The following is a 22142-nucleotide window of genomic DNA, read 5'->3' as shown; positions in this document are numbered from 1 at the left end:
GGGCTGGGGATGTAAATCTGGAATCTATCTTGGGTCTGCCCCTCAGGCAAGTTAGGCATTAAGTCTCTGCACTTCAGTTTCCTTGTCAGAAAAGTGTAGCCAATAACATCCCACCTATGTTTCTCACATACGAGCTGTGAAAATGCTTTGAGCTTCTGTAACAGCTTTGTTAATAGAAGGTGATAGTGTCATGGTTTAGATTTATCTTTGCACCCCCTCTGCCAGTTCCCCAATCCAGGCCCTGATATAACAGTATACATGGTAGCACAGTGAGAGGGCCTTAAACAGGATGGCTGAGGTTTCAGACTTCATTGCTTTGTTTTCTTTTCAGGGACTGTTTAGTCTCACGCTGAATGAACGGTTCAGTACAAATGGCGGTTATATAGGTGAGCAGAGTTCCTAAGTGAAAGGGGAGTTTCATAGATGTCTCAGAGGAGGGCTGGACTATGCCTTCTGGTTAATGGTCTAATCTCTTCCAGGTGCTATGACACTGTGTGTGTTTGATTTCTTCCAGGTGTCCTAGAATGGATTTTGGGAAAGAAAGATGCCAAGTGGACAGGGTTTATCCTTAGATCAGTTCTGGAAAATAGTACAAGGTAACCTGTTTAGTTGCTTTATTATGAGCTTTAATATTTATTTTATCATTTTATTTTTTCTTGAGATATAATTGACATATAACATTATATTAGTTTACATGTAGTATAAAATATTTTGATTTTTGTATATATGGCAAAATGATCACCATAAAAAGTCTGGTTACCATACATCAACACATATTTACAAGTTTTTTTTCCTTGTGATAACTTCTACTTTCTTGGAACTTTCAAATACGTACTACAATGTTATTAGCTATAATCACCATGCTGTACATTACATTCCCAAGACTGACTTAGTTTATCACCAGAAGTTTGTACCTTTTGACCCCCTTCACTCATTTCACCCATCCCTCACCTCCGACCTCCGACAACTACTAATCTCTTCTCTGTATTTATGAATTGAGTTTTTCTTTTTCTTTTTTTTTTAGATTCCACATATAAGTGCGATCATATGATATGTCTTTCTCTGACTTATTTCATTTAGCAAAATGTCCTCAAGGTCCATCCATATTGTCACAAATGGCAAGATTTCGTTCTTTTTAATGGCTAAATAATATTGTATATATACCACATTTTCTTTATCCATTCATCCTTAGGTGGACACTTAGGTTGTTTCCATATCTTGGCTATTACGAATAGTACTGCAGCAAACACGGGGGGGGGCACATACATTTTTGAGTTAGTGTTTTCACTTCCTTCACATAAATACTTAGAAGTGGAATTCCATATCGTATGGTATTTTAGTTTTTGTTTTCCACAGTGGCTGCACCAATTAATATTCCCACTGGCAGTGCATGCGCATGGTCCCCTTCTCTTCACATCCTTGCCAACACTTGTTACCTCTTGTCTTTTTCGTAACAGCCTGTCTGACAGGTGTGAGGTGACACCTCATTGTGGTTTTGATTTGCATTTCCCTGATGGTTAGTGATGTTGAGCACCTTGTCATACAGCTGTTGACCTTCTGTATCTCATCTTTGGAAAAATGTCTGTTCAGCATCTCTGCCCATTTTTTAATCAGATTGTTTTTGCTATTGAGTTGTGTGAGTTCTATATATATTTTGGGTATTAACCCCTTTATCAGACACATGATTTGCAAATATTTTCTCCCATTCAGTAGGTTTCCTTTTCATTTTGTTGATGGTTTTGTGTGCTGTTTAGAAGCTTCTTAGTTTGATATAGTCCACTTGTTTATTTTTGTTTTACTTGCTTTGGTGTCAAATCCAAAAGATCATTACCAAGACTTATGTCAAGGAGCCTACCACCTATGGTTTTCTTTTAGGAGTTTTATGGTTTCGGGTCTTAGGTTCAAATCTTTAATCTAGTCTGAGTTGATTTTTGTGTATGGTGTAAGATAGTGGTTCAGTTTCATTCTTTTGCATGTAGCTGTCCAGTTTTCCAAACACCGTTTATTGAAGAGGCTGTCCTTCCCCAACGTATATTCTTGGTTCCTTTTTTGTAAATTAATTGACCATATAAAAATGGGTTTGTTTCTGGGCTATTCTGTTCCACTGATCCATGTGTCTGTTTTTATTCCAGTATCACTGTTTTGATTACTGAAGTTTTATAATATAGTTTGAAATATAGTTATTCTTTTTCAAGATTGCTTTGGCTATTCAGGGCCTTTTGTGATTCCATACAAATTTTAGGATTGTTTGTTTTATTTCTTTGAAAAAATGGCATTGGAATTTCCATAGGGACTTCACTGAATCTATAGATTGCTTTGGAGTAGTATGGACATTTTAACAACATTAATTCTTCCAGTCCATGACCTTGGAATGTCTTTCCATTTATTTGTGTCTTCCATTTCTTTATCAGTGTCTTACAGCTCTCAGTGTACAGATCTTTCACCTCCTTGGTTAAATTTATTCCCATGGATTTTATTCTTTTTAACATAATTGTAAATGGGATTGTTTTCTTAATTTCTCTTTCTGAGAATTCATTATTAGTGTATAGAAACACAACTGACTTTTGCATACCAGTTTTGGTCCTGTATCTTTACTGAATTTATTAGTCATAACAGGTTTTTTTCGGTGGAGTCTTTAGAGATTTCTATGTATAATATGTCATCTGTAAATAGTGACAACTTCACTTCTTCGTTTCTGACTTGGATACCTTTTATTTCTTTTTCTTGCCTAATTGCTCTGGGTAATGCTGCCAATACTGTATTGAATAAAAATGACCAGAGTAGGCAACTCTGTCCTGTTCCTAATCTTAGAGAAAAAGCTTTCAGCCTTTCATTACTGAGTATGATGTTAACTGTGGGCTTATAATACATGGCTTCTGTTATGTTGAGGTAAGTTCCCTCTATACCCACTTTTTGGAAAGTTTTTAATCATATACGGATGTTGAATTTCATCAAATGCTTTTCCTGCATCTGTTGAGATGATAATATGATTTTTATCCTTCATTTTGTTAATTGGTGTATCACACTGATTGATTTGTGGATATGGAACTATCCTTGAATCATGGTGTGTGGTTCCTCTTAATGTATTGTAGTTTATTTTAAATTACTCATATTAAAATACAAAAATATTTCCCAGCTTTATCTTCCATTGAGGAATTATTTCAGAATGTCTTAGGTGAACCTTTGACACTCATATGGAATTCTTCATATTTTGTGTGTATATTTATAGCAAGGAAATGAAATGATTTATTTAAAAAGTGCCAGGGATAGTGCCACTATGAAGGGCATCTATGAATTTTTCTTGGTGTACAAAAAAAAAATCACCCATACAGAAAGGAAAAATTTATGCAATAAAATCTTCATTTAAATCATAATACCTGTTAACTTAGAAGTTGTATTCTACGCTGGTGCGGAAATCTTACAGTAGCAAAACTGCCTTTAGCCAGCACTGCATCCAAATGACCTAGAATAAATGGGCATCAATCCAATTTTTAATGATTTCCAGGGCATAACGTTTAGTAGTCTTCTTTGAAAATTCATTTCCATTTTTAATAGCACTAATTTCCAAGAAGTTTACTTTCTATTCCTAAGTCTTACATATAGTAATTTATATTATTTTCCTGAATTCTGTTTTTGGGTGAAAGGCAGTGATTATAAGGGTGGGAGATGGTCTCTTGAGGCCATTTTGTTTGTCCTTCAGGCTAGAGGGAACATTTCAGAGCTCAGTGTTTCACCACATAGGAGTCAGAGATTGTTTCTCCCTGGGTTCATGTTCCTCAGATACTTGTTTTTCCTTAGTTTCCACACCTAAAAAATTTCCATTCCAAGTCAACTAAAAATGTTTCTTTTTTTAAAATGTTTGTGTAGTTATGAAGAAGCCAAGAATATATTGACAAAAACCAAGATCCTGGCCCCAGCATACTTTATCCTTGGAGGCAACAAGTCTGGGGAGGGTTGTGTGATTACACGAGACAGAACACGGTCTTTGGATATATACGAGTAAGTGCATTTGTTAAAGCAGAATAAATAGAAACTGAAGCAGAGACTAATATATGTACATGTTTAAGGCATGAAGCCTAAAAGGAATCTCTCTTTTTGTGTCTAGACTTGACCCCAAGCAGGGTAGATGGTATGTGTTACAAACAAATTATGACCGTTGGAAAAATCCCTTCTTCCTTGATGATCGCAGAACACCTGCAAAGATGTGTCTAAACCGGACAACCCAAGAGGTACATTTGCAGTGTCATCTATGGCAACCATTAAAGATGATCTCTATTCTGGCATTTTTCTCTGGTCTTTGAACAATTTATAAACCTCCTATTATTAAGTGTCTGGACAATCCCCAGTGAATTTGTTTTGTTTTGTTTTGTTTTTAATGTAAAGAGCAAACTTTTGCCGTACTTTCCCCTTTCTTATTTAATGCTGGACACCATTCTGTAGAGTTGGGTGGCAAGAATTCAAGAGCGGAGGAAGGGAAAGAAAGAAAAAGTGATATATCAGAATCATTGCCTCTAACAGTGACCCCGAGGGAAATTCTTCTATGGGGTTTGAGAGAGGTTGATTGAAGGATGTCTTGTTGTGTTGACCCATTTGTGTGGATAAGGCTGCCAATATCTGTAATGTACTGAACAAAACTATTTTTTTGTATTTTAGAATATCTCGTTTGCAACTATGTATGATGTCCTGTCAACAAAACCTGTCCTCAACAAGGTATTTAAATATTTAGACATTCACTTTGGGAAAGAATTTGATCCCATGTTTTACCGCTCCCTGTTGTCTTGGATCAGAGCTAGGATGCCAAGTAATGTTCACCTTAAGGCTGCTTTTTAAAATGTTTTTGTGTGACTAAAACCATAACTCTTGGGAGGTGACAGAGATGTTGGTCACTGCAGCTTGATGTCCAGTTTGGCCAGAGTATTGTTTCCAGTTTTACTTACTTGGCAGTTGAATTGAGTCTAGCGTGTTAGTCTTGACTTCTCTGTCTATGAGGAATCGAACACTGTGCATTGCAACTAACACCTAAGACTTGACAAAACAAAGTCAGAAGTCTGTTTTCAGACAGCTTTGCGTCTTAGTGGGTTAGGGTTTCTCTTAAATTCTATTACATCTCTTTTTCTTTTCCTGACACTGTGGCTAAAATACGCCAAAGTTTCCTAATCACCCATTTTGCTAATAGTTCACCCCCTTGTGTATTTCCGATTCCCCGGATTCTCCCATTTGTTCCTTCTCTTCCTTTCCTTGGTCCTTTTCCTTAACCCTCCCTGGAGTCAGTGTGCCTCCAGCACCTTTGCTGGAACAAATTGTCCTGCCCGTTAGCATGTGGATCAGAACCTGGCTCCTGAGGGAAGCCTTCCTTACTTCACTGACCGTCTGTCTCACTTGGCCCACGCCATCTTCATGTGAGCGCACAGTTGGGTGACTTACAGATTCTGAGTTTGGGTGTATACCTTGTAACCTGCCTGCCTGCGTAGTTTCCCTCACCGCACTAGAAATGCTTTAAGGGTAAGGGTAAGGGTAGCCAAAGCTAAACTGTTCACACCCCGCAGTACACCATTAGTCTTTGCAAATTACGCATTGAGGAGGGTTAAGTGAGTCGTAAAGCCTTTGCGGTGAAGTGATGTACTGCTCAGAATTAAGACCAAGGCTTGGGAGAGAAAGCCCAAGGCTGTTCATGTTCATGCCTTGGAATAATGGTTCTGTTGAAGTCAGTTGTTTTATTATTGACTTATTATTTATTTATTAATTCCTTGGACCTTTATATTATGTAATACTTCTTTTTACCTTTACAGATACAGTATTATATATTATTTAGTATTAAGTAACTTCATAAGCAATTCCACAAGTAAAGAAATGCCAATATGAGTCAGGTCATCTTAGAACTGAACACATCCTTTTAAGTAAAAATAACTTCTCTTTCAGCTGACGGTATACACAACCCTGATAGATGTTACCAAAGGTCACTTTGAGACATACCTGCGGGACTGCCCAGACCCCTGTATAGGTTGGTGAGCACACACCTGGCCTACAGGATGCGCCTTCTATGATGTCAAGACGGGAGCCCCCACGTGGCTGAGCAGTGCAGCCGTGTCTGATCTCCTTCCAGAGACTCAGGGCAGGTTCTCTTTGAGGCGTGAGCTTGTCTTTCTTGGTATGTTTACAACTCACAGGCTTTTTTTGCTGAAACGGTTGATCATTCTTACATACAAATAACTTCTTTTAGTGAAATATGCCAGTCATCCAGAATTTACTGTGTTTCATTTCACTCTGACATTTGGGAACGGACAGTAAAACTACTGTGAGACCCCCCTCCATGGAATAAAAGCAGGATTCTCTGTGAGCACTGAATCCTGTACACCTGTGTGAGTAATAGTTAATAGTCCACATTATTCAGTTTTTCACTTTTATCTCACATTTGTGTTTTTCAGCCCTTTCTTCCTGGTTCTAACTACTATTAAAACTAATATACCATTGTTTCGCTGTCTGTGACAGCAATGTATTTCACTAATTTTGATTGGAGGAGGATAAGACAGGAACTCAACTGTATGTTTCTCTTAATGGGCATCACGTGAGCTTTTGACTCTGAAAAGTACTCTTGAGGGGGTTCATGAAGTAATCAGTCTGCAGGGCAGTCTTTTATAGTTAGATTTGAAGTGTCTCCTTTTTCATATTTAGCCTACCTCCCAGTAACCCCAGGAAGTTAATTTCAAAGACAGTCTTAGGTTCTGTGAATCAGGGTTAAAGAAGCAGATCAAAGATTTGTGGAAAATAGGAGGTGAGCCATTATTTTAAACTCTCATAAGTATCATTCATTTAATAAATAAATTTTTAGTTTGTCCTTCTGATCAATATGTATTTTTTTAAACTAAGCTCTAGTTACTAAAAATGTTTTTCAGAAATCAATCTATTTATGAGAAACTTGTTAACCTTTCAAACTTTCACAGTGAATTGTGAAATGTAGGCCAGTTGGGTAAGACCTGCAGCCACTTCATTTCTGTGTAATGTCAGCTGTATTCATGTCATTCAATAAGCAGTCATTAGAAGAAGTGTCAGTCAGCAAGCAGTCTTGTATGCTGACTGACGGTAAACCTACGTGTTGGTTTGAGGGTGGGGGTGATGGAGAAATCCAAGATGAATGTATTTGAATTAAATTAGGTTATGTAAGTGGCCTATTCAACTTACGACTAAATGGTCACAGTCTAACATGACTAACCCTTATCACCTCTTAACCCAGTGGTATCAATCCAGTGTGGAGGTGTCCAGAGACAGCTTTTCCTCCCAGATAGGAGGTGCATCCGCAAAACTGCGGTGATGCCAGCGTTAGCTTAGTGAAGCAAGGAGAATTACAAAAGGACTTGTGTTCAAACGGGATTCGATGAATTACAAAAACTTTACTTTGGATTTTGCTCATCTTATAAAAATGAAGTGACATAAACTTGTATTTTTTCCTAAAGTAGCAGTCTTTGATATACATGAGAATAAAGAGGTGAGAGGCTAATTGTCTCAGACTGATTCCTCAGTTAGGACTGAATCAAAGCATTTGGAGGAAATAACAAGTGGTATTAAAATTTCAGGTAGTACTGTTTAGTGGTTAAAAGCAGTTTATAAAAGAGGATATATAGTATAAACCTATTATGTAATTCTTTATACACGTACTTATGCATAACTAGATACACATCTAGAACAGAGAGACGACTAGACGTTTTGGATGTTTACCAAAACGCTGACAATGGTTCCTCCAGGATAGCGGTGTTAAATGCTGTTTTAATTTGGAGAGGACGTTAATGAGACTGTATTTTTAAAAATACTGGATAAAATTAAGGGGCAAGTTGGATACAAACCTTGGGCTGTTATTTCCCCACCTAGCTTTAGTCCGTGGCATTTCTACACATCCTGTGACAGCTTTTGCCCCAGACTGTTATTCCAAACATGCTTGTCTAGCAAACTGCCTTGAAGATAGAAATAGGGTCTCCCCTAGTGGCAGAGGAAAGACTTGTTTCCTGACTAGGATAAGAAAGACCACTGCCCGCCTGCAGGGCGAAGGTTGGACAGCTGGCTAAGCAGAGCAGCCCCTGCCGTCACCAGGGGCTCCTCAGCTCACTTCCTCAGCTGTGATGCAGATGTGGCATGTGCACCATCTACTTGGGCTGTTCTCGTTAGCTCTGTGGGACTTGGGACGGGGGAGGCGGGGGATCCATGTGAACCCGAACTCAAGCTGCCTGGTGTGCAGGGAGGAGTAAAGCCTTTCACCTCTGACCCGGGAGCCCATCAGTGTCCATGCAGTGGCGGCAGACTACCTCATTTGCTTGCCGGTAGGGTAAAATCTCAGGCCTTTCGTGGTTGGTGATGGTGTGTTGCGCCTGGATGACACGTGTGCCTGGAGACACTGATCTCTCAGCCTCCCACAGCACCGGCTTCCTTGGGGCTCCACGAAGAGCAGGCGTGGGTAGAGAGGAGTTGACTGCATCTCCCCATGGTCTCCTCAGGCTGGGGAAGGAGGTGTGTGTGCAAGGCCAAGGGCAGGTTTGGTGCTAGATTGCTGGCTCTGCAGACCAGAGGAGACCTGGGCCAACTAGATTTTGCCTATCAAATCCAGAATCAATGTAAAGATATCTAGCCATTCAGCCCTCACTGAGTGGCCTCCTCCCCGTTTTTTTTCCACCAGAACCCAAACCTATCTTGGTGGCCCTTGTCCTCACTGGTAGCGAAAACATTTGGAACTTGCTTCCCCCCTGGATGGGTAGAGCAAGACCAAGTGGGTGCCTGAGCACCTGGCCGTGTGCAGATCTCAGTACAGCCCAGGCAACAAAGGGTCTCAGGCTGGAGGGGTTTCTGTTCAGGTACCGGGAAGCCCAGCATGCAGCTCCACCACAGACAGAATCCATTTCCCAAGATATTTCAGTATTACATTTAACAATGAAAGAGGAAAAGAAGTTATTTATCTTCAAATATAATTTCAACTGCTGTCAATTCTTGATGGTTGTAAAGTATAGGTTTAAGTGTATGACCCAATTATGTATCCTCAATGATTTCCAAAAATTTGAAGAGATCATCATAAATTCTTTTTTGTAGCAACTTCAAATAGGCTATAAACCATATTAAGAGAAGTTTATAGTTTTAAATATTTTGTCCTAGCTTCCCTGATACTTTTGTTCATAATTTACACATTTCATAATTTTTAAATAGAAAATGTCATGAATTTTTCACAAATTTTTCACAAAAGTTTACTTCAGCAAGCCTTACAAGCATTGTCATTTCCTGCGTGTGGCATGGTGTGTACGAAAAAAGGTTGGAAAGCCCCGTCCCCGAAGTCTGGACGGAGGTGAACCCGGAGCCCTGGTTCCGACTCCTTCATCACCCAGTTGTGTGCCCTGGGACAAGCCTCCGAGCCTTTCTGCACCTTCAGGTCTGCCTCTGCCACGTGTGGGTTTAACCCGTTTTCTCCAAGGTTTCCTTTAGCTTTATGAACCCAGATTTAAACTGCATCTCAGGTTAGCAGGCAGTTTGGTAGCAGCCAAAAACCCAGGTGGTGTTGGACCTGTTAGAACCACTGTAGTATTTACTATTCACAGACTTGAATGGGTAAATTTAATCAAAGTTTTCTTATCAAGTATTTCAAAATAATGATGACACTCTAATCTGCAGAAAGCACATATATTATTAAAGCAATTGTGGGCAGCTAGCTTTGGACGCCTCCAGTTAGCCCATCAGTTGCACATGGACATTATGTTTATACATGGGTAACATTTGTGCAATACATAGGTATACCTGACACACACAGACTCTGACAGTAAGAATGCTTAATTTTGAAAATAGGTAGCACCTGAGTTCAGTGCCCACCCTACTTGAATCTCAGGAAACATAACTCAAGTTATGCCCTACAGTAGCCCAGTGGGCTAAACAGTACAACTCTCACACATACAGATAAGAGACTGGGTTGACAGCGTTATTTCAAAACATGAGAGGAGTTCTAACAAGTCAGCTGCAAGGCCATGCATGCCCAGGTGTGTGTGGGTGAGAGAAATCTCATTACACGCTGGAGTTATGACTAAGGAGAAATAACTTGATGCTAATAACAGTTTGTTTTTCACATACTCAGGTAAAATGAACCATGTCGCCAAATGGAATAAGTAAGATTTTTCATCTTAGTTACTGATAATAAATATTTCCTTGTGTACCTAACGCCTAATGACTGGCTCTGTCATTATCAGTAGAGAATTGTCTTTAGAAAGAAAATCGATTTTCAATATTTAATATTTTTTCTGTTAATTTACAGTTGCTAGATGGAATAAATGTGCAAAATTTTCACTTCTCTTTGCCTTTGATAAGGTACTGAGTTCATACTATATATGCACTGGTTTCCAAGTTAAAGCTTTCATTGCCAATGAGCAATGGTGTCATGTAGGGATTGGCACTGAGAGACTTCGGTTCTAGTCTTGGTTCTGCCACTTAGTTTTCCTGTATTTAAAATGTGAAAAGGCCTGATGGAAGATCTTTGATATTTGCACACTTTTTAGTGCAGATGACAAAGGAATGATGTTTGGCTGTTTTCATAATCAAAAGAATAAGGCAATATATAACAAATCAATATATACTGAACAATACTGTTGTCTTTGAGGCAAGGTAGTTTTATATTTCTCAAATCATTACCACATTGAAAATCTACCATGGCCAAAATAATCTAATATTGAAAATATTTTTCTGTCACCTCCGTAAGCTCTCTATATGCCAAGAGCTAATATGATGGATTTTTTTAAATCTTAAGTGATTGTTTGGGAAAAGAGATTATAGCTTCTATGTTTTTTTTTTTAAGTTTTTTTTAAATCATAGAATTGATGGACTATCCAGCTACACTCTTTTTTTGTTTTTGTTTTTGTTTTGTTTGTTTTCTTGGTGAGGGAAGGTAATTAAGTTTGTTTATTCTTAGAGGAGGTACTGGGGATTAAACCCAGGACCTCATGCATGCTAAGCATGAGCTCTACCACTTGAGCTGTACCCTCCCCACTGACCCTAGACTTCGAGGGCTGAGTACAGGTGCTCTTCAGTTACAGGCACTCTTGCTTTTTTTTTTTTTCAGTGCAACTACTTAAAAGTGACAAATTCAGCATTAAAAACACAGAGAAGAGCTAATAAATTTGTCAAGTGGTTTATTAGAATTATATAACCAAAGCAGTTGTCCTCTGGTGTAACATTTTGTGTAAATACTTTGAAGTAAAATTTGAAAATTACCAGTTGCAGATTTGCCAAGGTAGTTGTAAGTGTTTTACTGAAATTATAATTTTATTTTTGATAGTTTCATGAGATTTCATATAGAGCAACTCCCCCCGCTTCAAATTAAAACAAATGTAAAACTTTTAGCACTGTGAACAACAGTTTTACAGAGTTAATGTTTTACAGAGTTCAGCATAGAAAAACTGGAAGGTGCAATTTTTTATCAAGTGATTTTTTTTTGGTCCACTTTATTTTTAAATTAAAATTTTATATAATTTATATATATATGTATTCATTGAAGTATAGTCAGTTTATAATGTGTCAGTTGATGGTGTACAGCATAATGCTTCAGTCATACATGAACATACATATATTCGTTTTCATATTTTTCACCATTACTACAAGATACCAAATATAGTTCCCTGTGCCATACAGTATGAACTTGTTTATCTGTTATATATATGTTAGTATCTGCAAATCTCAAACTCCCAGTTTATCCATCCCCCTGTCCCCCTGGTAACCCTAAGTTTGTTTCTATGTTTTTGAGTCTGTTTCTTTTCTGTAAATAAGTTCATTGGTCATTTTTTTTAAGATTCCACATGTAAGTGATATCATATGGTATTTGTCTTTCTGACTTATTTCACTTAGTATGATAATCTCCAGATCCATCCATGTTGCTGCAAATGGCATTTTATTCTTTTTTATGACTGAGTAGTATTCCATTGTAGAAACCTACTACTTACTTATGCAGTCATCTGTCAGTGGACATTTAGTTTGCTTCCATGTCTTGGCTATTGTGTATAGTGCTGCTGTGAACTCTGGGGTGTATGTATCCTTTTGAATTAAGGTTCCTTCTGGATATATGCCCAGGAGTGGGATTGATGGATCATATGGTAAGTCTATCTTTAGTTTTTTGAGGAATCTCCACACTGTTTTCCATAATCACTGCACTAGACTACATTCCCACCATCAGTGTAGGAGGGTTCCCTTTTCTCCACACCCTCTCCAGCATTTATCTTTTGTGGGCTTGTGAGAGAGAGCCATTCTGACTGATGAGGTGATACCTCATTTTTGATTTGCATTTCTCTGATAATTAGTGATACTGAGCATTTTTCATGTGCCTATTGGCCATTTGTATGTCTTCATTGGAGAATTACTTTTTTAGGTTTTCTGCCCATTGTTAGATTTTATTAAGTTGTATGAGCTGTTTATAGATTCTAGAAATTAAGCCCTTGTCAGTATCATCTTTTGTGAGTATTCTTCCATTCCGTAGTTTTGTTTTGTTTTGCTTATAGTTTCCTTTGCTATATGTGAAAGAGCTGGGGTTTTTTGAGGTAATCAAATTTATTTATATATATATATAAATATATATCTCTTCGGTGGAGGTACCGGGGATTGAACCCATGACCTTGTGCATGCTAAGCACATGCCCTACCACTGAGCTATACCCTCCCTCCCACTTACCAAGTGGTATTAATGACAAATTGATTTAGAAGGAATGTTTTCTCTTTTCATGTTCTGCTTTAGGTACTGCTACAAGGTTTTCATGGTAATTTTAAAAATAAAAGTTATGTGACCCAGGTATAGTAAAATAAAAAAAATTGTCTGTGTGCAGAGACACCACACTGAGTCTGTGTTAGAGCTACTTTTCTCAGTTATACCTCTGAGCTACTTGATGGCTTCTGTATAAGAAGACACTGGGTTAGGTTATCAGTATTTTTAAAAATATACAAACAATACAGTAATTTATCGTTTGGTTAAAATTTGTTTTAACGAAAAGAAACAAAGTCCCTATTTCACTCTCCAGTTCCCCCCCTTTCCTGGGGGTAGCCCATCATAATACTCTGTGTTGTGTCCCATGCTCATTTTGTTTTTCATTTAACAGTATGGAGCCCTTTCCATGTCACTGTTAATTTTTGCTACCCTTTTAAAATGCTTTGTAGGATTCTAAAATACATTTTGTGGACATTCAGTTTGTTTTCATGGTTTTGCAATTATAATTAATGCTGTGGTGACTATACTTTGTTTACAGAGCAGGACAGAGACTGAACAGAGGTTAGGTTAGGTGTACACTTCTTCATGATACACCTTCTGGAATGTTTGAATCTTTATACACATCCACCAGCAGTGGGCAGGATGCCTTTTCACAAGACATTCAAACAGTAATTATTGTCTAATGCCATCAATGAGCACACTGCTAAGAATAAGTGTACAGCTACTCTATTTCCATTGCTGGGTTCATTTCCACAGAATCTCTGGGGCATCCTGCCAACACATTCCTGGGGAGATGGGATGAAGCAGACTGCAACTGCAATCTGGCAGAGTCCACTATGAGTACTGACAAACAGGAGCCTGTGACAGCAGCAACTGAAAAGAGAAGGGAGAGCCTATGGAGGACCCTGTACACCTAGAAAACTGGATCCGAAAGGGTGGGAAAAAATAAAGGAACAGTGACTCTGAGCCGCAGCCCTACATTCTAATAAACTACTGCCCACCTTCACAGTCAACAGCTTGTGATGGAAGCACTTCCCTATGAAGTCAACAAGTTCAACACTTGGCACCAGATGTGTGCCAGGCAACATACAAGGTTGGATGAGACACAGTCTCTTCCCTCAAAGATCTTAAAGCCTGAGAGGGAAGCCAGGAAAGTAAATCACCTGTGATTGGCAGATGATGTGAACTTGTAAGAGGTGAACACAAATGAGAACCTGCCATCAGAAAGGGAGGGTTGCAGAAGAACTAAGTTTTAAAGGGTAGGAATTAGATGAAGGCAGGAAATACTTAAGTGAGAGACAAGAGTGTATTTAAAAAAAAAAGTGTATTTGGAGCATCAATGCAAGAAAGGGTTTGAGCAGTTTGGGGAACTGCACGTTGTAGTGTTTGCAGCAACAACACAAGGCTAGAAAGGGAGACAGATGTATCCAGGGCTCTATGATTACCGTTTCTTAAATGAAGTCATTTGGGAAATACCAACTTACCTACCATCCAGCCCTTTTGGTTGCTGAGTCACTGAATTCCAGAAGCCTTTGGGACAATAACTTATTTCAGCACTGGAATAAGAAACAGATTCTATTCTCTCCTCCCACAATGCCTGCTCTGAGGTCACTGCTCAGAGAGAGAACCAGGCTGAAGAGACCCCTGGTCTTATTCACAAGGGCAATACTTGAGTTTATAAGTGATTTTTGGCATGGTGCTCTGCTTGGAAGGCTCTCATGAGGGTGTATCAAGGAAGTGCTTTTATCACAATTACACTGTATCGTAAGTATACACAGGTCTGGCTCCCTTCTCTATATCCTTACTTCCTGCAGCTAAATGAGGAAATGAACTTAGCAAATTATCATTTACTCACTGAATAGCTGCAAATGCAGTTCTGTAGAAAATGGAGTGTATTTTTAACAAATGGTGCTGGAGCAATTGGATACTAATATGCAAATAAAGGAACACTGAATACACACCTCTCACCACATATAAAATTAATTCAAAATGATAATGACTGAAATGTAAAACTCTAAAACTAAAATCTCCAGAAGAAAACATTTTTATGACCTCAAGTTAGGGAAAAATTTCTTAGATATGATGCTACATGCATGATGCATAAGAGAAAAAAAATAATCGGCATTCACCGTATTTGAAAACTTCTGTTCAGTAGACACTAAAAAAAAAAAAAAAAAAAAAAAAGCCTAGGGAAAAAAACCACTGATTTGATAAACTGTCTGCAATATGTAACTTACAACTAAAAACTAAGAAATCCAACAACCCAATTTATATAATAGGCAAGATATTTGAAGACACTTCAAAGACAACATATGGATGGCAAATATATACATGAAAAGATGTTCAAGATCATTAGTTACTAGGGCTATGTAGGTCAAACCAGAATGAGATACCACTACATGCACATTACAGTGTCTAAAAGTGACAATGATAATACCAAGAGTTGGCTGGGAAGTGGAGCAAGTGGGAACTGTGTGTGTGTAATGGAGGAGGAATGTAAAATGGTACAACCACTATGGAAAACACATGGTGGTTTCTAATAAAGTTAAACATACACTTATATGATGCAGCTGTTCCACTCCTAGGTATTTATCCAAGGAAAACTAAAGTACATGTTCACGCAAAAAACTGCACATAAATTTTTATAACAGCTTTACTTGAAAGGGCTCCAAACCAGAAACAATCCAAATGTGCATCAACAGACTAGTGGATAAACAAATGGTGGTATGACCATAAAATGGAGTATTATTCAGCAATACAAAGGGATGAACTACTGATACATGCTACACATGAATGAATCTCAAAAATAATATGCTGAGTGAAGAAAGCCAAAGATACAGGCTGTATACTTGCATTTACACAAATTTCTAGAAAATGCAAACTAATCAATAGTGACAGCAAATCAGTGGTCACCTGGAGATGAAGTGAGGTGGGGGAGAGAGGTGAGTGGGAAGGACTCCCAAGGAGCCTCAGGAAACTCTGGGGGATGATATGTATGTTTATTATCTTGATTGTGGTAAGGGTGTCACGAGTGTGTGTGTATACATATAGGTGTGTGTGTATATATTATATATGTGTGTGTATATACATATACACACACATACATGTTAAAACTTAGCAAACTGTATACTTTATAGTTGACAATAAGGTTGTTAAAAATATACTGGGAGCACATTCAACACAAAGAATGTCGTGTGCCAGATATTGGGGATACAATGTATAGCAAAAAAGAAAAGGCAAGGTCTCCGTCTACATAAAGCTTAAGACATTAAAGAATCCTTCCTCAACTTCTACATAAAGCTTAAGACATTAAAGAATCCTTCCTCAACTTCTACATAAAGCTTAAGACATTAAAGAATCCTTCCTCAACTTCCACTCCTGGCCACGCACACTCCCTCTACAGTGACTGTAATGTCACAGGAGGAAACTTAGCATCGAAAAGGATTTACTCAATCCTCAAGTAGGCAAGGGCTGCTAGAGTTAAGTGATCCAAGAGCTTGAAGATAGACTTTGTTGCTATTTGGAATAGAACAGAATTCTCTGGTCACTATTCATAGACTGTTAACCATTTCTGTGCTCTTAGAAAAGCTTATTAGCTCTCCTCTGAAGAGTCAGCACTGGGTTCAAAACAAACCCACAAAGCTACAGTCAATTAATCTTCAAAAATGGAGGCAAGAATATACAACAGAGAAAAAGTCTCTTCAGCAAGTAGTGTTGGGAAAGCTGGACAGCCTCATGTAAATCAATCAAATTAGAACACTCCCTCACACCACATACAGAAATAAATTCAACATGGTTTAAAGACCTAAATATAAGACATGACACCATAAACTCCTAGAAGAGAACATAGGCAAAACATTCCCTGACATAAATAACAGCAGTATTTCCTTAGATCAGTCTTCCAAGGCAACAGAAATAAAAGCAAAGATAAACAAATGGAATATAATTAAACTTACAAGCTTTTGCACAGCAAAGGAAACCATACACAAAACAAAAAGACAGCCTACTGACTGGGATAAAATATTTGCAAACAGTGCAACTGAAAAGGGGTTAATTTCCAAAAATATACAAACATCTCAGAGAACTCAATTATCAAAAAAAAAAACCCCAATAAAAAATGGGCAGAGGACTGAAACAGGTATTTCTCCAAAGAAGATATACAGATGGCAAATAGGCACATGAAAAGATGCTCAGCATCACTAACCATCAGGGAAATGCAAATCAAAACCACCACGAGGTATCACCCCACACCTGTCAGAATGGCTATTATCCAAAAGACAAATAACAAGTGTTGGTGAGGATGTGGAGAAAAAAGAACCCTTGTACAGTGTTAGTGGGGATGCAAACTGGTGCAGCCACTATGGAAAACAATATGGAGGTTTCTCAGAAAACTAAAAACAGAACCACCATATGATCCAGCAATTCCGCTTCTGGATACATACCTGAAGAAAATGAAAACACTAATTTGAAAATGATACATGCAGCTTTATGTTCACAGCAGCATTATTTATAATAGCCAAGATACAGAAGTAACCTAAATGCCCATCAACAGATGAATGGGTAAAGACGTGCTACGCACGCACGCACGCACGCACGCACACAGAATATTCCCCAGCCATTAAAAACAATGAAATACTGCCATTTGCAACAACATGGACAGACCTGGAGGGTATAATGCTAAATGAAATAAGAGAAAGACAAATACTGGTTCTCATTTCTATGTGGAATCTAAAAATTAAACGAATACAATAAAACAGAAGCAGATTCACAGACAGAAAACAAACTAGCTGTTGCCTGTGGGGAGAAGAAAGGGAGGAAGGGGCAAGCCAGGGGTAGGGGATTAAGAGATACAAACTACTATGTATAAAATAAATAAGCCGCAAGGATATATTATACAGCACAGGGAATACAGCCAACATTTTATAATAACTTAATGGAGTATAATCTATGAAAATAAGTGAATCACTATGTTGTACACCTGAAACTAATGCTGTAAATCAACTATGATTCAATAAACAACAAAAAACAAGCTATCTGAAATACTAATTGTGTAGCATTAATTCTATTACTGTACCTATGTCTTAAATACCTGGGGGGAATGTGGGGGTAGAAAGAGTGAGGGAATGAAAAGAAGAAATAAAGTGAAATAGAAGGAAGATATCTAGAATGGTCAAAGTGACACCGTGGGAAAACTCCACATCTAAAATTCATTACAATGAAGGCTCTTTAGATTTTGCCTCCTTACCTAAAGAGGGAAAAACTACAAAAAGTGTATATAGCCAGGACATGTTAGAAAAGAATGTTAAGCAAAGAACACAGGAAAGCAACTATGGATTCTGGTAGATAGTTTTAAAAACTGTCTTAGAAATACAAATAAATTTGTCGGTGAGAACCCTGAAAAGTACGCAAAAACTTTACTACTGAGTTATGTGAGTTTAAGGAGAATCTTAGCCCTTCTTTTCCGGGGCCTTTCTTTTCTCCAGTGGATATACACATGAGTGCTTACATTTATATAGCACTTGTCATCAAAGCATTTCCATGACCACTGCTTCATTTGACAGAGTAACTCATGCCTTGTCCCCTTCTAGGAATATACTGAGTATCAACTGTGAGGCAACAGGTGAAGGAGCAATGGAAATGGAAGAGAACCCTAAATGTATATGGACATAGTGTCACTGAAAGTGCGGTTTAACACAAATCCTGAACGCTAGAACTGTGAACTGGTACAGCACTTTGTATTTTTCAAAGCCTTTTCATGATGTCATTTGATTAACAGGATGGCCTTAAAAAGGCAGCTGTACTCTGGGAGATACAGTTCACTAAAGGTGAAGATTTCTAATTAATAATTCTAATTAATATTTCTAAATAAAATTTCAAATTAATATCTTAATATTTACAACTACATTATTTATTTCAAATTAATTATACATGGTTTCCTAGATCTATATATTGGGGATAACTAACTATATGTAGGAAAAGTTACAATGCAAGAAATACATTAAGCATGTGAGAGAAAAGAACTCTGTTACACTGAAATATTATCCTGTGATTAGTTTTCAAAATAGCCAAATCAACAGCTTTTGGTTATAAACTGCTGGCCCGAAGGGTGTTCTGTTGTGGATATTTATGTGTCTGGGCAGATGAAATGGACTGGTAAGATAAGTGAATCTCTGTTTACATAAGAATCATAGTCATTTGTAGGCATGGATTTCCCTCTGTTCTTTAATGGAAAATGAGCCAGCTAGAGACACTAGCTAACATGAGGGAAAAACTAGACGTGTAAAGGCAGTACACGTTAAAGTAACAGTAAGACTAGTGCAGCGAGAACAAGAAATGCTGGTTCTTCCAGGCAAGGTGACTGGACAACCATATTTGTACAGTGAAATAAGTGAAATCCAGAGCCAATTATTTCTTTGGCAGATAAAAAATGAGTTCTTTGCACTAAAGAAAGTTGAGCAAGAAACATGCCCATCTACAGAAAACAAACGTAAGGTTACCAAGGGGGAAAAGTGGTGGGAAGGGATAAATTGGGGGTTCGGGATTTGCAGATACTACTATATATAAAATAGATAAACAAGTGTATACTGTATGGCACAGGGAACTATAGTCAATATCTTCTAGTAACCTATAGTGACAATGTATGAATGAATAGGCATGACCGAAACACTATGCTGTACACCAGAAACTGACACAACCACTGTAAACTGATTATACTTCAATTTTAAAAATGGGGGAAAAAAGCAACATGCCAATCTAATTTTGAGTAAATATGAGAATGTTCTGTACATAGTATATAAAATACATATAACTAAAAAATAGTACAGCACAGCTATACTGTAAGAAAAACATCTTAAGTTTAATATATCCTCTCACTGGCTAATTGATATGTCATTACTTTTCATGTATTGATTTTTTTTAAACACATTTTAAATTGTCAAGTAAGCCACAAGTAAGAATTCTGTAATAAATTCTAAAGCAAAAATGAGTTTGTCAATTTAAATGAAAATGCAATTCAGGGTTGTATGCAGGATATACATTTATTAACCGTGTAAAAGCGCTTACGCAAAGTGAATGCTACAAAATACAAAGAGTACCTGCACGGTCCGGCGAGCTCACTATTTCAGGCATTATTTCAACCTGCGTAGTAGGGTTCTCTCTCTCACTCATTCTGCCCTTTACTTCCTGTTTTACCTCTAACAAAATTTGTAACTTAAAATTAAGACAGACAATAATATTTAATGTCTAACCCTTCAGCAACAGCTACTAGAAAAAATATATTAAAACAAGTTATCTGCTGCTCTCAAGTCCTAAGTATTTTAAAACTAAATTATCTACTAAAATAGAAAACAACAGACCAGATTATAGCAGCTATTGTAACGTAAGTCAAATAAGCCAGTCCGATGAGGTTCACAGGTACTACCATGGTAACTAGGATATAAGTACAACTCTTCCACTGTATCAACCTTTAACATGCATGCAGAGAGAGAGAGACAGTCTTAATATGTAAGGCTTGGCTTGAGTACCAGAATGAAGTTTCTCCCCCTCCCTGTACAGTCTGGAAAACGAATATAGAACTCAAGTACACATTTAATGTAACTTGTGCTTCAACCTCCCTAAGTCAAGCCAGCTGAGTAAGAATACCTGTTTCTGGAGTGATAGTTTTCTTAACAGGTTTTATTAAAGTTGGAGATATATGTCTCTCATAATTTAAACTAAGTAGCAATACAGTAAACGACCTCATAAGGAAATCCTCATTTAATGTTCCCTGACTGGACATTACAGTCTTACACTGAGGTAACAGACAAGAATTACAAAGGAATGTCAACCAAGTCTTTTCTTAAGGGGTACACTTCAGTCAATTGCTGGACAAATTTAAAAGACTATTTGGAACAATTCTTCTTCATATTTTATTCAAGGAGGAATCGGTAAGGTTGACTTAACTGTTAACTGGCTCTGTGAAGCCTTACTGGGTATACAGCAAGTATGGGAACTTTGAAAAGCTATTTTATTTAGCGATGAAGCTGCACAGTTTCATTACTCATCACTTCATCTGCGAACCTGCTGCTCTCTCACTACACACAGAAGCAACTAGGCTTTGGTCTAAACTATCATCTCAAAAGGCAAGGCTCTCCAAAGGCATACAGAACCTTAACATTTTGGTACATAAACCTAGTTCTATTAAATCTCTAAAGAGCCTGGTTTTTCATTTAAAATTAATCACAATGTCACTTTACTTGTCTGTGCAGAAATACTAATTATATAAAACTTACTTACTTTTAGACTGAGACAACATAGATATGAATTGAAATTCCGGAAAATATTTCTCTAATAGATAATTATGTAAGTTCTAGGTACTAAGGACAAGTGTTCTAAACGTATTATCAAATTTGAATAGAATATTAATATACATTCTATAGTAACTTCACTGATATCCTGGATATCTTCATAACCTGCCCTTTCCTTGTGCAGGAATAAGACATGCAGGTATCTAAAAGAACATTAGGCCAAATAGCAGCAACACTGGCATTAACTGGAAGCCTGGCCTAAAGGCTGGGCTTTATAATAAATAGTATATTTCTCTAACTCTTGACCACTGCTCTTCTCTGAATAGCCTAATTACACAGAACAGTGACTTGCTGTATAGAATTCAACATAATTTCCAAAAAGGATACTTTACAGGTAAGTCCAAACTTTATTTGAAACTACATTTTAAATTTAACGTTACCAAACATCGCAATGGGGAAAAAAAAAATCCAGACTTAAAAAAATGAAAGAAAAACAAAAAAACCCACAGTGTATCAAGGCTGGAATCTGTCCAGAATTCAGTTTTTGATGTTTTAAACTGCCATGGGCAGAGATTAGCACACCTATTAAAAATGCAGTGTCAAACTAATTTACATTTTTATACAGATCAGAACACGTTTATTTAGTGCCATTTTCATATACGCATTGACTATGTAAAGAGAGAGTTAGATGAGCCTCTGAAGACATCTCATATACTGTGGGCTCCCACTGTTTCTGAAAAACAGAATAATAATTAATGCCTTACAAATTATTTACTGAATTAAGACCTTATTAGAATTTAGTTTAATATTGCTCTCTTCCATTAAAACTTATACTTTTAACATAGTTATTGCAAAAGAAACTTAGTTTGCTATAATGATTTCCTGATAATATAGTAAAGAGTTTAAAAAGCATAGATAAGAGTTCTGTTTTAAGATGGCAGACTGAGCAGATAGTTCCTATCTCTCAAAAAAAAAAAAAAAAAAAAAAAGAACTATAAAAATGAATAAATTCAGACCAACAAAAGAAGAGTGGTTGTGAGAGAACAGAGGCCAGGAGACATCAACAAATTCCCAGCATGCTCAAAGCAGGTGGGGGCATAGTGAAGAGTGGGGGAAGCTGCAGCCTAAACATACTAGGAAAGATGGCAGTGGACA

At 37.5% G+C, this 22142-nt stretch overlaps 2 protein-coding genes across 20 annotated transcripts in view; one reads left to right on the top strand and one right to left on the bottom strand.

Moving 5' to 3' along the window:
* Window positions 1-18764, top strand: part of ASAH1 (N-acylsphingosine amidohydrolase 1) — a 51769-nt gene extending 33005 nt beyond the window's left edge. The window contains exons 9-14 of one of the 2 annotated variants that reach the window (XM_031440252.2): window positions 332-386; window positions 515-596; window positions 3868-3999; window positions 4106-4229; window positions 4654-4710; window positions 13459-18764. In XM_031440252.2, coding sequence (XP_031296112.1) covers window positions 332-386; window positions 515-596; window positions 3868-3999; window positions 4106-4229; window positions 4654-4710; window positions 13459-13542 — 534 coding nt within the window. In that variant the 3' untranslated portion in view covers window positions 13543-18764. Of the gene's footprint in view, window positions 1-331; window positions 387-514; window positions 597-3867; window positions 4000-4105; window positions 4230-4653; window positions 4711-5919; window positions 6843-13458 lie in introns of those variants that run through there. The other variant, XM_031440251.2, reaches the window with a different exon arrangement.
* Window positions 18765-21374: 2610 nt separating this feature from the next.
* The window catches only part of PCM1 (pericentriolar material 1), a 79540-nt gene continuing 78772 nt past the window's right edge, over window positions 21375-22142 (bottom strand). For all 18 annotated transcript variants that reach the window (XM_064477510.1, XM_064477506.1, XM_064477507.1 and 15 more), the window contains one exon: window positions 21375-21720. In XM_064477510.1, the coding sequence (XP_064333580.1) occupies window positions 21695-21720 (26 nt within the window). In that variant the 3' untranslated portion in view covers window positions 21375-21694. The remainder of the gene's footprint in view (window positions 21721-22142) is intronic.

The sequence above is a fragment of the Camelus dromedarius genome, chromosome 22 (assembly GCF_036321535.1).
Source record: "Camelus dromedarius isolate mCamDro1 chromosome 22, mCamDro1.pat, whole genome shotgun sequence".
NCBI classification, from domain to species: Eukaryota; Metazoa; Chordata; class Mammalia; order Artiodactyla; family Camelidae; genus Camelus; species Camelus dromedarius.
This window is presented reverse-complemented; position numbering and strand designations above follow the sequence as displayed.